At 50.4% G+C, this 17,106-nt stretch overlaps 1 protein-coding gene and 1 long non-coding RNA gene across 8 annotated transcripts in view; one reads left to right on the top strand and one right to left on the bottom strand.

Annotated features, from left to right (window-relative positions):
• Positions 1 to 17,106, bottom strand: part of GNAO1 (G protein subunit alpha o1) — a 167,206-nt gene that overhangs the window by 41,513 nt on the left and 108,587 nt on the right. The window contains exons 4-5 of one of the 6 annotated variants that reach the window (XM_077983287.1): positions 12,208 to 12,234; positions 10,832 to 10,838 (exon numbers count right to left, since the gene is read on the bottom strand). The exons of 4 other annotated variants lie outside the window; for them this stretch is intronic. In XM_077983287.1, coding sequence (XP_077839413.1) covers positions 10,832 to 10,838; positions 12,208 to 12,234 — 34 coding nt within the window. The remainder of the gene's footprint in view (positions 1 to 10,831; positions 10,839 to 12,207; positions 12,235 to 17,106) is intronic. One more of the 6 variants, XM_077983286.1, reaches the window with a different exon arrangement.
• On the top strand, positions 6,420 to 16,102 carry LOC144338029 (uncharacterized). Of its 2 annotated transcripts, none has more exons than XR_013411758.1 (3): positions 6,420 to 9,470; positions 14,327 to 15,175; positions 16,061 to 16,102. It is a non-coding gene; the product is annotated as an uncharacterized LOC144338029 (long non-coding RNA). The 2 variants fall into 2 exon arrangements; XR_013411759.1 differs by having other exon boundaries at positions 6,422 to 9,470; positions 14,327 to 15,159; positions 16,041 to 16,102.

Here is a 17,106-nt window from a genome sequence, read left to right as displayed (position 1 = left end):
GGGGGGTTGTCAGTCCTGCCAGCATCTGTGTAGAGTGGGCATGGGGGCCCTAGAGGAGCTAGTGGAGGCCTGGCAGGGCACGGCGGGGAGAAGAAACGCAGGATGGAGGCCCTGCTCATGTTTTTTTTTTTTTTTTCTGAGTCAGAGTCTCACTCTGTTGTCCAGGCTGGAGTGCAGTGGTGCGATCTTTGGCCCACTGCAACCTCCGCCTCCCAGGTTCAAGCAATTCTCCTGCCTCAGCCTCCCAAGTAGCTGGGATTACAGGTGCCTGCCACCAATGCTCGGCTAATTTTTGTATTTTTAGTAGAGATGGGGTTTCTCCATGTTGGCCAGGCTGGTCTCGAACTCCTGACCTCGTGATCTGTCTGCCTCGGCCTCCCAAAGTGCTGAGATTACAGGTGTGAACCACCGTGCCTGGCCCCTGCTCACTTTCATCAGCAACAGAAGCCTGTCCTGGGCCCCCAGGGGCAGGGGTGCTTTCATGTCAGCAAGGCTTCTGACCACCAGGAATGGGGTGGGGACGCCGTCTGTCCAAAGCTTCAACCACTGCCCTTCTGGGACAGCCTTAAGTGGTGCCTGTTTCTCTTGGTGCCCTTCTCCCCTTGGCGGGTCCAGACCCCCATTCTACACCTCCTGGGTATCTCTCCTGGATGGGGGCTCTCTGGATAGCCGCACCACCAAGCAGGCACTACCCTGTCCCAAACAAGCTTTAAGGTGAATGGGACAGAAATTTCCAAATCTATGATGCCCTCACCCTCCACCTCCTTTCCCCTGAGCCCAATGTTCTAAGATAGGAAAAAAGAACTAAATTGGATAGACAAAATTTCTAAGAAATGAACGAGGGCAGAATGAAATTACCCACACAGAGCTCATTCAAAGGGAAGAAAAATGATAATGGCCAACCTCATCTCTTCAGAACACGAAGTGACGATGGTGAATAGTTTAATTACAGCCGCCTCGGCTGTGAGACATTAGCAACACAGCCATGGAAGAGAAAAGATGGAGGCTGCAGCACTACACACAAGGTGCAGGGTGGGAATGGGCAAGTCCTGAAGTTGACAGGGTTGGCCAACTGGTGCCTCTCCCCAGGCTGGTTCATCCCTCTTGCCTCCTTGTCCCTTCCCCAGGGACATTGGCTCCTGTGCCGTTCATCGGAGTGGCCAGATACTGTTTTGTTAGAAAAGGTGCAGATCATGTTGCTTCCAGGATCTCAGAGCTTTGGGCTTCAGGTCTCTGCCTCTGACTGGCTTTGGGACCCTGAGCAAGTCTTTTCTCCTCTTAGGGTCTTAGTGTCCCCAGTGCATAAGGAAGGGATTGGCTAGATCAGCGGTTCTCAACAGGTGGCCAGTGGACCCCGAGGGGTCTCTGAGATCCTTTCAGGGGGGTCCATGAAATCAAAACTATTTTCTTTTTTTTTTTGAGACGGAGTCTCGCTCTGTCACCCAGGCTGGAGGAAAGTGGCCAGATCTCAGCTCACTGCAAACTCCGCCTCCCGGCTTTACGCCATTCTCCTGCCTCAGCCTCCTGAGTAGCTGGGACTACAGGCGCCTGCCACCTCGCCCGGCTAATTTTTTGTATTTTTTAGTAGAGACAGGGTTTCACTGTGTTAGCCAGGATGGTCTCGATCTCCTGACTTCGTGATCCGCCCGTCTCGGCCTCCCAAAGTGCTGGGATTACAGGCTTGAGCCACCACGCCCAGCCCCAAACTATTTTCATAACAAAACTAAGATGTCACTTGCCTTCCTAACAGCGTTAACATTTGCACGGATGGTGCAAAAGTAGCAGCAGCAGATACAGCCATGGTCCCCTTAGCCAGAAGCCAGGCGCCGGCACTGGACTCGGCGCTGGACTGCAGAGCTGCCATTGCACTCCCTACGACCATGCATGCCCAAGAAAGCAAATGCTGGCTGGACTGAAGAACGTCGTTGGTGAAGGAGTAAAAATTACGACTTAAAAAAAATTCCACTCTTGGGTACATGTCTTAGAATTCTGTGTGACGATGACATGGGAAGTAGGCACAAAACCCATGCTGCAAATGTAAGGGTGGTGGCTGTACTGGGGAAAGGTTGAGTTGCAAGCTGGACTTGCCCCTTCCTTTATGGGACACTGCTTTTCCTTGAAAAGCCTGAGAGGCCAGCAATGGGATTTCAGACTGGGGTCTCTGGCAGAAGTTCTCCCAAAAATGAACCAGTGAGCCACGATTTCAAAGAAAATCATTGACGTATTTGTTACCAAAATTATAAAATTCTGGCTTTCAAGTGAAAACCCAGAATTGTGGAAGACTCGTGTTTACCACTGTAAACTTGATAACTTCCCAATACCTAAAGCTTTTCTCAAAGATCAGTGTCGATATTAACAAATGTGAGTTTTTGGTGTAATGCGCTGAAATGTGTCAACATTCAGATCTGTGTAACTCATGAACCAATATTTTCCAAATGACCAAAATGGTGTTAAAAATCATTCATGGTAAGAGATCCACTCAAAGTGCAAGGCAGGCCAGTGAATTTTAACGTAACAGAACAGGAAATGGTCATTGACCAGCATAGGCAACACAGTGAGACCCCACCTCTACAAAAAATTAGAAAAAATTAGCCAGGCGTGGTGGCCACCTGGGAGTGGTGTGTACCTGTAGTCCCAGCTACTGGGGAAGCTGAAGTGGGAGGATTGCTTGAGCCCAGAGGTTGAGGCTGGAGTGAGCTGTCATCGTGCCACTGCACTCCAGCCTGGGCGAGACAGATCCTGTCTCAAAAAAAGTAATAAAAGAAGGGTCATTGATAACACTTTCAGATTCCACATTGCAACTCTCCTTTAAGAAACTACCATTTGCCAAGTTCTGGGAGTTTCAAAGAATAATTATCTGAAAAGGCTAGTAAAATACTCCTTCCCTGTTCGTGTGGGGCCAAATTTTTCTTCAACCAAAACAACACATCACAACAGGGAGACAGCAGAGACACGTGTGAGAACCGAGCCATTTTCTATCAGGCCAGACATGAAAGAGATTTGCAAAAACGTAAAACGATGACATTCTCCTTACTAAAATATTTTTGAAAAATACAGTACTTTTCCATAAAAATTTTGTTTATATTAATGTGTAATGGACTTATTATAGTTATTTTCAAATAAATATATATTTTAAATTTTTCTTAATTTTAATTTTTAATATAATAAAAATTGATAGATATAACCTACATAAACAAAATGCTTACTGGGGTCCTTGATAATTTTTAGGAGTATAAACCAAAATGTTTAAGAGTTGCTGGACAAGAGCATTCTTTCCCAAACATCATACTCTAATATCTTCATAAGTTCTGCCGAAGTCCTGCATTAGCTAATGGGCAATACTTACTGTTTTTCCTTGACACATCTTTTTACCCTATAAACATCATATCCCTATGATAAGTGAAGAACGTGTATAAAGTATTTTAAATAGAAAATACCCATAAGAATAACTACAATGAGAGCAGAATAGGATTCTAAATTCTCTGGATCCCTTGCCTGTTGAAGGCTCTGGGCTTGACGCCTTGCTCTCTGTTGACCTAGGAGATAGGTTCAGAGGTGTTACGAGGGTCCAAGCACCAGTCTGAGACTTTCTTTTTTGAGGTTCTCAGACAAGCTGAGAGAGAAGAAGGAACCACTTTCCGACTCGGTGAGCCCATGCTATTAAATGTGTGAGCCTTGTCCCACTGAGCCATCTCATCTCACAGAGCAGTGGCATGTGTCCCACTTGGAAGGTCCTGGGCAGACCATCCCATGCAGCATATCCCAGGGCTGGATGGCGAGGCCTCCACCTGTGGAGGTGTGGCTCATTCTCAGGAGACCTTCTCATGGGTGAGAGTGAGGCTTTCGGCTACAGCCACCACCTTAGGAAGGAAATCCAGAATTGTGAGTCTTTGCAGAAAGTCAGTGGTGGCAGGAAGGTTGTCAGGGTTGGGGTTGAGGAGGGCCCTCTGGGTTCAGGGGTCAGGGCTGGCTGAGCCAGCCAGTCCAGAGGGATACAGCAAGCCCAGGCTGTGGCCGCTTCAGTGTTTGCTGCGAGCCTTGGGGCTCAGGTAGACAGACACACAACCACACATGCACTCAGGGGCCTGGTGTCAAGGAGGGACCCCAAGAGATCATGACAGCAGCCAGTGTCTAGTGAGCACCTACCAGGAGCCTTACTCCATTTGATGTTCACAAGTATTATCATTTCCCCCATTTTATACTCAGACAAACCGAAGATCGGATGGGTTATGAGACTTGCCGACGGTCCCTCAGCCAGTAGGTGGTAGAGCTGGGATTGAATGCCAGCCGCCTGACTCCGGAGCCCACATCGCCAGCCCCGTGCAGCCCTGCTTCCCTGTGATTTAGTGGCCTCGTCTTCTGAGAGGAAATGGAGGCCCAGGAGTAGGAGGTGGGGCCATCAGTAAGCCAGGGGCAGAGCTGGCCCAGAGCCTGGCAGCCCTGTCTCCCCGAGGGCAGGGTCAGGGAAGGCTGGCCCTGGGACCTCTCCAGCTGCTATCACCTGCTCTCCTCAGCTCCCAGAGGGCTGGGCTGGTGCCCACCCAGGGGAACTGGCGTTACCGTGTTGATGCTGGTAGTGTTTACATGCGGCAGGTGGGATGGCGACAGGTGTAAAAACAAGGGTGACAAACACTCCTGTCAACTAAAACACAGGTGAGGCAGAGTGGCGCCCATGGCCATGCAGCAGCTGGGCTAGGCAGGGAGGTCCCAGCAGGCCGTGCTGGGTGGGGCAGGAGGTGGACAGTGCCGTGGAGCCAGGGCTGGATGCCAGCTTCTCTGACTCCCAGAGCCTGGCTCCTGGGGTACAGGGGGTCAGGGGCTGAGCCAAGCCTCTGGGATTCATCTGCCAGGCTATATTAGCAGGGAGGGAGGAGGGAGAGGATGTGTCCCTCAGGTTCTCAGTTCAGCGCTGGGCCAGGTGGGTGGTCTGCTCCAGCCAAGGCACCATCACCCCAACAGCTTTCTCTGAGGTTGGGATCAGGGTGCATGGCCTCTACTTAGCCCTGCCATCCTCATCTTCCCTGACAGACTGGGTGACTCTAGGTATGGGCTCAGGCCCAGGTGGGGAAGGGTGTCAACTCTGCCATCTGCTGGGGAAGAGCTGCACAGGGCTCACTCGGTGAGAAGTCAGCACTGCAGCTCCTAACCCAGTGGGGCAGGGGGAACCGGCTCAGGTTGGCACTCACTCTCTGAAACTACAGGGCCACCAAGTGCCACCTGGGCTCAGGTTCCACTCCCCTCCAAGGCATTTCTTGCTTTCCTTCATCCCTGTCACTCCTCTTACCCTCTTCCATGCCTCTCTCCCCCATCTCCACTCCCAAGCCCCGCACCCTGGCCAGGGTAGATAGAGCCAGCCAGTACAGTTAGAAAAAAGGAGTTCCTTTCTGCAGGTTGTAAGGCTTAGAAAACGGAAGGTGCACTGGATCTCAGCCCTCTCATGGCCTGCTAGTTGGGAACTTTTCTGTAGGCCACAACCTGCCATGTAACCAAGTTGAAATCAATGAAATGTGAACGTGAAGCATACCACTTCTGGGTCAAGGCTCTTAAGATGTGAGTGTGTCTCCTGTACGCAGATTATGACAAAATCCTAGGGGGTGGTAGTGCCATAAGATGGAAGGTGTTGGTCCATGAGTCACTGTGTGGAGGAGAGCCACCCACCCACCAAGAACACCTGCCCCAGACTAGTAGATGAGCAAGAAATAACCTATTGCATCTGAACCATGAAACATTTTGGGTGTATTTGTTATAGCAGCTAGGGGCACTCTTACTAACACATTCTGCCATTGTCCTTCCTCTCCTGGCTTTTGTTCTCTATTTGACATCTGACCTCTGTTTATCCTACATTGTGGATTACTGAGTACGGTCCCTCTTCTAATGCTTTAGTGAGCAATAGAGTGCCCTCTCAATAAGGCTGTAAGCTGGTGAAAGAGCATAGATGAGTTTTCTGGAGTCTCAGAGATCTGTGCTGTGCCAATACTCGCCCTAAAAAGGGTAAAAGTCATGTTCCACAGCAGCATCTCTCAAGCCTCAGTTACTCACATAATTTTTGTTCACCACTGTATCCACAGAACACTGCAGGCACATAATAGGTGCTCAATAAATGATCATTAAATTTTTGCTGTGTTTGTATATGACCTGTACTTTAATTTACTTAATATTTTTTTTCTTTCTCTTTTCTTTCCTTCTTTCCTTCTTCTTTCTTTCTCTTTCTCTCTCTTTTTCTCTCCTTCCTTCCTTCCTTCCTTCTTCCTTTCCTTTCCTTTCTTTATAAAGATGGGGTCTTGCTCTGTTATTCAAGTTGCAGTGCAGTGGCAAGATCATAGCTCACTGCAACCTTGAACCCCCCAGGCTCAAGCAATCCTCCTGTCTCAGCCTCCTGTGACTACCTAGGACTACGGGAGCACACAACGTCCTGCTGATTTTTTTTCTTTTTTCTTTTTTTTTTTAGAAATGGGGTCTCACTGTGTTGCCCACGCTGGTCTTCTTGGCCTCAAGTGATCTTCCTGCCTTGGCCTCCCAAAGCACTGGGATTATAGGTATGAGCCACTGCATCTGACCTAATATTTTTCTTCAGACTTTTTCTACTGAAATTCATTTCAAGCAAAAGGAAATTTAGTACCGACAATGTCTGGGAAAGGATGTATTTAATATGCTAGCTTTTATCTTTTTCTAATACCCATGAAAATGAATTCACAAATATAGAGATAAAAATCAACATGTTAATCCATCATGCCAGCTAAAACTGACGTCCTTTCCCCACTCTGGGGAGCAATGCCCCAGCACCCAGCACAGCAGGCACAGCTGCACATTCTTCAGCTCTCAGGGAGCAGAGCGGCACGCGCAGGAGCAGAGGGTCCGGGTCTGGCCCCTGGGCGGTGGGACTGGAAGCAGCGCACTTCACCTGCCTCTTCTCCTAGCAGAAGGGCCTTGGTTTCCGGTCCTGTGAGGCCTGAGGACAACCCTGATTGGCTGGGAATGTACAGTGCTTGCAGGCAGGCAGCAGTGATCTAGTCATGCCACTGAGTCCAAGCTTCCAAGCCCACAGACCTCCTGCTCCCTTCTCTGTCCTTGTCCCCACCCTTGGTTCCTTGGTCTTGGTTTCAAGGTGGAATGAGCTCACTGGTGGACTCCCCAAAGAATGTGTGGCATCCTATGGGAAGGGAAGGGCATCCACGCGTTCCTTGGCTGGGTGGGAGAGCTGACAACATGAATCTGTCCCTACCTCCTCCTACCATCTCTCCCCATCTCTAAAAGCCAGCTTGGGGCCTCATGCTTTTTGACAGAAGAAGATCACCTCAAATATCCCGGACATAGTTGCAGGGGGCCCAGGGGCTCTGTTCTGTGAAGGAGCTTTGTTGTCATGGTAACTTCTGGTCTCCTAGTGGCCACTGTCCTCGTAGAAGGGAGCTGAGAAGCAGCAAGAGGGACCCCGCCTTGCCTGCCTGTCCCTACAGCAGCTAGAAGAGCACTTGAGCTTCAGTGAGGCAGGTGGGAAGGGGGCTGTCTCCCGTGCCTGGGAGAGAGCCTGCAGAGAGCCATAGAAACCAAGTCCAGGACTGCTTCTTCCCAAGCCTCTAATGCCCCATCCAGCCACATGAACTTCAGGGAAACCCCCAGAAGGAAATTCTGTACCCTTCACCCCAAGTTAAGACTTGACCTGATGAAAAGGTGGGGTTGGGGGTCTCTGGCCCCTCCATCCTAACCCGTCCTCTGAGCCAGCGTCCCCCTCAAACCACTGTCCTCCCCCTCCTCCTCCTTTTGTCTTGCTGCTTCCCTCTCCACTCCGTCACGCCCACTTCTCCTCTTCTCTGGGCGCCCAGCCTCGTGGGTGCCGGTTCACCTCAGTCCGCTGTGAGCCCTCCTCTGTCTCCACTGTGGTCCCCTTCCGCCACCCAACATTTAGGTGCCAATGTTCCCAAGGGCTCAGTCCTCAAACCCCTTCTTGCTTTCCCGAGTCACCTTCTCCCTGAGCCAGATCCTGCCTGATTTTCCTCTGTGCAGAGGACAACTGGATAACCCTTACCTAATCTCTGGGTTAGTGGCCTTTCAGACTCAACTCAATGTGTCCCCAGTAGGACTCCCCTCCTGGTTTCCCATCCAAGGCTCCAGCATCACATTCCTTCCTGCCTCATTCTCCAGCTTTCTGCCCTATCAGCACGTCACCACCACGGCTGACTCAATATTTTTAAAAATGTTATTAAATTGGACTCATTAAAAAAAAAAAAAAAAGCCAGCTTATCCTAGGCCACAATATCCACAAAACCAGAGGTTTGTGTGCTAATTTTTCTAATATACACTAAAATAATAAAACTATTAAAACGAAAGATGTTGGTCTGTATAAACTGCCAGGTCATTTGTGTGCCCCAGGAAAGCCCACACCACTCTTTGGGGACACACAGTCTCTATTCCAATGGCATTTCTGTGCTTCCCATGACGCAGGCTGGGGACCCCAAAGTTGGCTCCACTCTTCTCTTCCTCCTTTCCTGTAGCTGGCTGATTCCCAAGGTCATTTACCCTCATGAAGGTGTGAATCTGTCCCTTCTCCTTACCCTGCAAGGACACCCCTGCCTCCCTGCATGGATGAGGGCAGCGGCTCCAGACTGGCCTCCTAATCTCCCTCTCGTCCACCACTGAGTCTTTCAATAGTGCCACAGTGGAACCCTGCGTGCTCCCCACTGGCCACCATGGAAGAACCAAGGTCCCTTGCCCACCAGCTCCTTCAACTCCTCCCATCTGTTAGCTCACGCTCATCTCACCATCCTTCCTATGGAGGAGCTGAGGAAAGACCTCTGCTGAGAGAGAGTGAGACAGTGGCCTGAGGGAATGGAAGACACACCACGGTGGCTCCACCAGGAAATGTCAAGTGGGAAGCAGTGACTCCAGCAAGGTCACCACACTTGTGGGAAGTGCCAGGGTGTGGCCTCAGAGGATCTGGGCTAGTTATGTGACTCCCTGTGACTCAGTTTCCTCGACTGTAAATGGTGTTCTCCCTGCCATGCTCTCTTCCCAGGGCTCCTGTGAGAACCCAGGGTCTGGGGAATGGGCTCTCTGACTGTGGAGCACTTAAATCGTGGGGTGTGTGCATGTGCCCAGATCCATGTCAGTAGAATGAGTAATAATAACAATAACTACAAAATCTGCTGAGTGAAGCTGGCTTTGTGAGACAAGCCATGGTGCACAAAAAGGAGAGACATGCAGGAGCCTCTGGGGGCCGATGCTTCATCTCCCAGGCCAGCTGGCCACCGTATCTCCCTACCAACACGGAGGCCCATCCACTGCCCTCCAAGCTGAAAGGGACTGGGGCTGCCCCTCCCGGGATTTTGGGAAGGAGGGAGCTGGCCTTCTCCTCCTGGTGAATCTTGGAGGCTGGCAGGAAGAAGTCCCGGGAAGGGAGCAGCCACCTCCTGGAGGGCACTGGGCGCTTTACATAAGAACCAGGCCTGTTTCTGTAGCTCCAGGGGGAGACTTGGGTGGGGGCACGCCTGGGACCACCAGGCCAGAATTCTGCCCAGTGACTGCCCCCAAGATGGGCCGGGGTGGACCAAAGTACACTCTCCAAGGAGAAGTCGCTACCTCAATTAGCTCTCCTCCCAGGCGCGGCTCCACTGATCTCCTCAGAGGCACAGCAGGCTCCCAAGGACTGCAGCCCCCCGCGGCCCCCAGCCTTTGCCCAGAGTTCCCGGCCACATTGTGCCCGAGGCCCCACGCTGCCCTTTTCACTCCCTTTGCTTGGCCAGCAGTAGGCAGTGCCTTTGAAGTCCTGTTTTCTGGTCCAATTGGAATCTTTGCTCAGAACCAAAATTAGAGAGGCTGCACAATCAGCTTGCAATTTAAAATGCCACCCAAGCCTCCCCCCACTCCCCCCTTTTTAAAATGTCATCTTAATTAGATGAAGCCTGGCTTCATGTTTTCTGAATTTCAAGGTAGTTTCTCTAGGACATTTCCCGTCTTGTAGTTATTTTGATCTTTAACATAAGGTGGAGGCAGTGACTGGAGGCTGGTCTGTGGGTATGCAGGCACCTTGGCCCTCAGCAGGTTAGCCCTGGAGGCTGAAGAAACACTGATCTCAGGGGTCTTGGTGACGGCTGGTCGTAAGTCCACCCCACTAAATTCAGCACTACCCTTTCTGGGCCTCTCTCTGGCAAGGGGTTCTGCTACGGGTTGGGAGGAAACCCTGAAGGGGCAGGGTCAATGTGGCCAGCTCTCCTGTGTCCTGGCCAGTGAACTCACTTCCCTGCCTAAACTCTGCAGATTCTGCCGCAACGATGAAGGGGATTTCCGAGAGTGTGGGCTGCTGAAGATTCCAGGTCATTCTAGGACCCTGCATTAACACCACTAACTCACGCGAGGAAGGCTTCTGACTAACCTTCAGTAAGAAAGTCTGCTTGGTGCCCTTTTGTCTTCGACGCCCATCAACACCTGTCAATCATTCCTTTCAACAAAGAGGGAACATGGAGCAAGCAGTGGGACTGGGCTCCTCAGCCTGCTGCAGCATTCAAAATCTGCTGATGCACAAGCTCCATCTCAGAGGACGGCAGGGAAGCTCCCTGTTAGGAGCTGAACTGTGTTCCCCCAAAACTCATGGGTTGAAGTTCTAACCCCCAGGACCTCAGAATGTGACCGTATTTAGAGACAGGGTCTTTAAAAAGGTAATTCTGCTAAAATGATTAGATGAGCTCTAATCCAATAGGACTGGAGTCCTTATAGAGATTGAGACACAGACTACAGAGAGGGAAGGCCATGTGAAGACAGGGGGAGAAAACGGCCATCTACAAGCCAAGGAGCAGAGGCCTCAGAAGAAACCAACCCTGCCAGCACCCTGATCTCAGACTCCCAGCCTTCAGAACTGTGATTATGCTTTGTTATGTCGGCCCTGGGAAATGAATACAGCCCCCACGGTGGAGTTCTGCCTGGGGCTGGGAATTAGGGTTCTCTCTCCATCATTCCAAACTCTATCTACAAGTCTATGTGGGGTCAAGGTCCTTCCTCCCCTGAGCCTGACCCCCGCCCTCCACCCATCCCTTTCCAGGCTTTGCACACACACCAGCCTCTTCTCCACTAGAGGGCCTCGGCACTGGCTCCTCCTGCACTCGAGTCTTTGCCAGATTGGCTCCTTATTTTTCCAGTCTCACTTTAACCCCCAAGATAAGGCTTTCCCTGACCACCCCCACCTCCCAATCTAAAGCAAGTTTTTCTCATCCTAACATGATTTTCTTTAACAGCACTTATTGCAATTAGACAGGTTTGTTTCCTTGATGACTGTTTCTCTGCCTAGGGGAATTGTAAGCTCTGTGAGGACAGGGCCCACATCTGCTTCACTGACTATTGTGTTCAGTTACAAGATGCTGCTCGTGGAATAAATGGACTCTAGGCTATACGTTGAGATGGGCACCAGGTACCATCTCCTTGTCCTGGTAAGGTCTGGCGGGGTGAGCTGAAGGTGGGGTCAGGAAATAGGAGAAATGGCCGAGAGCCTGTTCTCAAGGTCTCTGCTCACCTCAACAGGAGACCCAGGAGAGCCTGGCTGTGGGGCATACTAGCCATGAGGGTAGCTGCAGTGTCACAGGGGGAGCAGCATAAGGTGCTGGCTAACCCTACCTGTCGTGGATGCTTCCAGAGCAACTGGAGAAATGAGTGCTGATGCGCTCCAGTGGAGGTGGACAGTGTCCTTCCTTGTCACCCACCTATTCAGCTGAGTATCAACACAACCCCACCTGTGCAGACTGCATGTGGAGGCATGGGCCAGGCCACCAGCTCTCAGCCAGCCAAGGTGGGTGGTCAGTGAAACTCTGAAACTCAGTCATGGATGGTACAGGGCTGTCTTCTGGGGTGGAGGCATTTGTTTATTATGTAAATTTCAAACCCTCTAATATTCCTCCTAAGAAGTTATCTGGTTTGGAAAGTTGTGAATGAAAACTGAAGAAAAAACATGAACTAGGCAGAAAAGTGAAGTTTGCCTACATTAAAAAAAAAAAAAGTTGTAAACTGATGTTTCAGCCTAATTGTGTAATTATGGGCCCTTGTCCTTTCAGGGGCTGTGAGGCACCAGTCTTCTCTTGTTAGGAACAATGGCCATGAAAGTCAGCTCCCAGCAACGTTAAAGTGTTATGTTAAGTCCAGCACATCTAATATATCCCTTATTTTGAACAATAAAGAAACAAGTTTCATTAACAGCATCTTCCTGGACCTGCAATATTTCAAGAGCACCAGCTTGAAGAGGGACCTGCAATCTGCCTGCCTGGGATGGCAGGAAGGATTAAAGAGAACACAGGCCCTCAGTACCATGGGCAAAGCCCTGAGAATCAGGAAAAGCAGACGCAGGGAGCTCCCTGAAGTCTGGGGCGGCAGGGTCTCTGCTCTCCCCCGTGAGGGTGGCAGTGAGTGTGGCTCCCACCAGCCTCTGTGTTCTGTGTTTACAGGTCTCTCCACTGAATGCTGGGCTCCTAATGCCAGGCGCCCTCTTGTATCCAGGATGTACCAACAAGCTGGGCACACAGTAGGTGCTCAGTAAACATTTGCCGAGTGAATGAACTTGGTAGAGCTTGGTAGGGAAAGATCTAAAAAGGAATGAAGTAGTAGGTTAGAAAACTTGGGGTGCAAGATAGGCGTTCTGCTGTGGCTTTTCAGTGCCCTTTCCCTTGCCAGTGTCTATAAAATGAGAGTGTCGCATTGGATAGATCAGAGGTGGGAAACTGGCTTCAACTTAAGGGCTGACTGCAACCAACTGGTAGTGGCTGCCTGGGGCAATGGCTATCCCGAGAGAACTCTGAGGGCAGATTCAGTGCCATGACTGAAACACAGTGACTGCCGGGGACAAGAGCTGGGGGTCAACGATAGCAAGCACACAAGACACATCCATGTCACCCTTTAGATGTGATCATCTCTGAGGTCGCTGTCAGCCATCACGCTTTGTAATGCTTTGTCAAGCGTGCAAGTCCGCAAACTCTGACAGTCACGAGGGGTTCCTACTGCTCCAGAGGGTGAAGTCACTGCGCACCCAAGATGCCAACTCATGCTCTGGTACTTCCCAGCCTCTCCCATGTCAGAGTCTGTCCACACAGAAAATGCTGGCCTCAGCAGAGCCCCTTGCACGAGGCTCTCCTGTGACCCCACCCTGAGCTCTACATCACACCACTTGGTTGCCTGGGTCTCCAAGTGTCCATCTGGAAAACAAGACTGATTCCTCTGGGGCAGGAGTGATATCTTCCCCTGGCACACCCCACCCCAGCATGGGACGGGGCACAGAGCTCGGCATACAAAAGGCAGTGGTGAAATCATGGGAAGCAGTCCACAGGCAGGCAGAACGAGCAGTCAAAAGCTGCTCAGGACTCCTGCGACCCTTCTCCACCGAACCCACGTCGGCTGAGCGTGGAGGTCCCATTTTAGGCCGGGGAGGGAACCAGAGATGGCTCAGATGAATTCAAGTCCAGGCTGGGGAGGAGACAGCAGGTGCCAGGTGTGTGCTGGTTCCTTGTCATAGCATTTTGTCCTCCCAGAAGAGTTTAGGTGGAATTATTTATAGACAGAAAAAAAAGTGTTTTTCTGTGATTCGTTCAATTAATTATAAAGCAGCTGTTTTTAATAATTTGGAACATGTAAGAAAAGGGAAATGTCAGGGCAAGCCTTAAATATGAAGTTAAGGCACCAGTTGGGTGAGAAATCAGTACATACAGTGATGGTATCAGCAACACAGCAGCAGCTCCTAGCAGCCAGGGGCTGGCAGGCTGGCTGTGTTCAAAGCACCTTCTGAGGAGGGGCAGCCCGGGCGTGACCCCCAGTCATGTAGGGTACTGTTGGCCATGGGAAGGAGTTTGGCTTGTATTCTATGTGTGGTAGGAAGTCACGGAGGGTTTTAAAGGCAGGGAGTGAAATAATATTGTTTCAAAAGCTCATGCTGGCTGCTGTGTATAGCCAGATGGGGCTGGGGGCTCGGAAGAGTGGCCCCCGGGGAGCACTCCAAGGAGGCCACTGCAGTTGTCAGATGAGAGATGATGGGGATCTGGAGAATGTCTGAGCTGGAGGGGCCCATAGAACTGCTGCTGTCTATGCTCCCTCATCACACAAGCTGGGAAACTGAGGTACAGAGAGGAGGGGCTAGCTCACTGTTCCAGGGTCACTGGTGGCTTAGCTGGTAGATCCTGGGAAGGAGGTAGGGCTGGCTGGGAAGCAAAGGCTAGGGAGGAAGTGGGTGGGGGGGTGTGTCGAAACCCTTCAGGGAGAAGCCAGTGGTTTGAGCTATCAAGATTCTAGAACCCAGGGAACCTTAGTCTGCTTGGGCTGGTTCTGGGGTCCCTGAGAACTGAACATGGCACACAAGTGGGGAGAGGGTGACAGTGGGGCTGGAAGTAGATTGTGAGCTGCAGATCAGAGAAGACTGTTCACATCAGTGTGAGACTGGACAGAGGTGCTGCTGCTGGATGACCCACAGGCAGGACCCTTGGGCGGGGGCGTTCAGAGCCCCAGGATGTTCTGCCCACACCTCCATATCAAGGGAGTAACGCTTCGAGCAGTCATTTGGGAGCAGGCCAAATACTGAGACCCTAATGAGGGTCTCAGTATTTTCATCTGTAAATTGGGGATGGTGACAGTGTGCACCTCACAGATGGCTGAATTCTAAATGAGTTAGGGCAGTCAGGTGCTCAGCACACTGAGTGACAATAGTAACAATTCAACATGATGGCAACTACAGCTTATTAATCACCCACATCTGGCACTCTGACTGAGCCACTCCGTGGGGCAGAATGATTTAGCTGTGTTCCACTGGGAAGAGAAGCACAATAAAACAAGCACAAGTCAGGGTTTTGATGAAGAACTCACCAAAACAAAACAAAAGAATGCAACGAAAAAATTTAAAAAACCTAATCTCCCTCCACACACATGCACATATACATAAAAATAATGGGAAAATGCCAAGCTTCTGTGGTAAGTGCTTAGAGGGCGAACAGAGAAAGCCCTTCCTGCAGCCCCTTCATGCCCTGAAGAAATCACTGAGAGCAAGGCAGAGGCAAAAGGAAGTCCGGGGCACAGAGCTGGGGTTTGAGTCTAGATCTTTCTGACCCCCAGAGTCTGTGCTTCTGGCTCCCCCACACCCCTTCTGTAAGGCTTCTCTTTGACCCTCAAAAGCAAATCCAAGTCACGCCCATGTTTTGACTGAGGGATGTTACATGGTCCACTAGTATTCTTGGTGGGGCTTGAAACAGAAAAAAGGTCAAACCCACCCCATCGATTGTATTGTCAGCATAAGCCCAACTCTGTTTACTTGACTGCCATGGCTATCTGTTATTTTTGTTGTTCACCGGTATCCACTGTCCACATCAGCTTGCCTGTATTCACCCCGGCCACACAGGTTGACTTTGGAGCTCTCAGGGGTCTGAGGAAACGTGGCCTTGCCCTGGGCTGGGAGATGGGCCTATGGCGGCTCAGCAGGGAATGGGCTGGTGAGAACGCCCACCTCAGGGGCCTGGCAGTGGCAAGCACCTGGCTTCTGGAACTAAAACCTGCTTGCTGGAACTTTGACAAGTTAGTGGGAGACAAATCAAATGGTCTGATTTTTAAAATGAGGCTTAAATAAAACTCCACACATTGGTGGTTCAACTGGCAGTCCTGAAGGAATCTAAGAAAACTCAGGAACCACCCCAGACAGACTTCAGCTCCATCAAGGGCACCAGAGCCAAGTGGGAGCAGGACGCTGATTTTCAGATCGATTTGTGTAAAAGTTTATATTTTTAAAAACATAATTATTTTTTTGTCAGGGATACGCCAAATAGGAATTCACTCATTTTAAAGATGAGAAAACTAAGTCTGGAGAGGCCAGTATTTTACCCAGGAAAGCATTTGGAGGTGAGTAACCCCAGATTCAGTCTTGACTCTGTCACTTGCTCTCTGTGTGACCTCACAAAACCTTAGCATTCTAATCTGTTTAAATAGTCCCAACTTCTCAGGGTGTTATGTGGATTAAAGGAATGAATACAAGCCACTTAAGACAGTGCCTGGAGCATGGTGACCAGTCAGCAGAGGTTAACTGTTACTATGTCACACAGTTGGCCATGGTGAGCTGCAGTCAGGGGCCAGCTGGTACCACTCTGACTGAGAGAAGCCACCCATTTATTTAAATTCTCTGTACCGCCTGACCACTATCTACAGCCTTTTCTGTTTGTTTCCCTTTTCTCAACTCTAAATTCTATGAGAATTATCCTGCTCAGAGGCCTCAGCTAGCAGCTTACACGCCTGGTACATAGTGGGTCATTAGTGCAAATGTTTTAGGATTATAGGTGGCCCTTTTGAGATGGGACGAAAGCTACAGCCTCTCTCCTTAAGAGACAGAAGGCATGTAGTCATGCACACACTAAGCCACCCCCAGGAAATACACATCCAGCTACACTTGGACACAGACACAGACACACTCGCATGCACATGTGCACACGCGCACACACACACACACACACACACACCCTAATCTGCCTTTCATTTCTGAGGTCGCAGCCCCAGAATCCTAGGTTAGGAAGCTGGCCGATTATGAAACACAGGCATCTGAGTGGTTTCTAAGCCACAGCATTTGCTCACATTGTTTGGGTCCATGCTGCCTCCGGAGCCCCAGGTAGACTGTGCTGATTTCTCCCAGTAGAGTAATAAACCAGGCAGAGCGGCTTGTGGAACTATTTCCATCCTGCTGAAGATGCTGCTTCCTCATGATCTGGATTGTGGGGAAGTGGCTACTCTGCTAGCTCCCCATGCAAATTTAATAATGTTCTAAAAGCTCAGTTCCACATAAATATAAATGTGTTTCCAACTCTGAGGTTTCAGTGATCAGGAGGCTTTTAGAAATCATTCAGAGAATTATTTAACAGACAGTCAACAGCTAATTGGAAAAAATGATTCAGAGACAAAAAAAGAAGGAAGGAAGAGCTAAGAGAGACCAGGGAAGAAAGGAAGGTGGGGGCTGCCGCGGGCTGGGAGGCACTGGGGCAGGGGCGAGGAAGCACAGTGAAGCCTTGGCAGTCACAGCCCTGCCAGTCACATGCAGCCTCATGCCAGGCCCTTTCTGAAAAGGCTTTTATTTGAGAGAGTTAGACGCAGCAGATTGGAGGAAGCAGGCCCCAGGGCCCT

The sequence above is a fragment of the Macaca mulatta genome, chromosome 20 (genome assembly GCF_049350105.2).
Source record: "Macaca mulatta isolate MMU2019108-1 chromosome 20, T2T-MMU8v2.0, whole genome shotgun sequence".
NCBI lineage: Eukaryota > Metazoa > Chordata > Mammalia > Primates > Cercopithecidae > Macaca > Macaca mulatta.
Note: the sequence above shows the minus strand (reverse complement) of the source record. Positions and strands in the feature narration are given on the sequence as shown.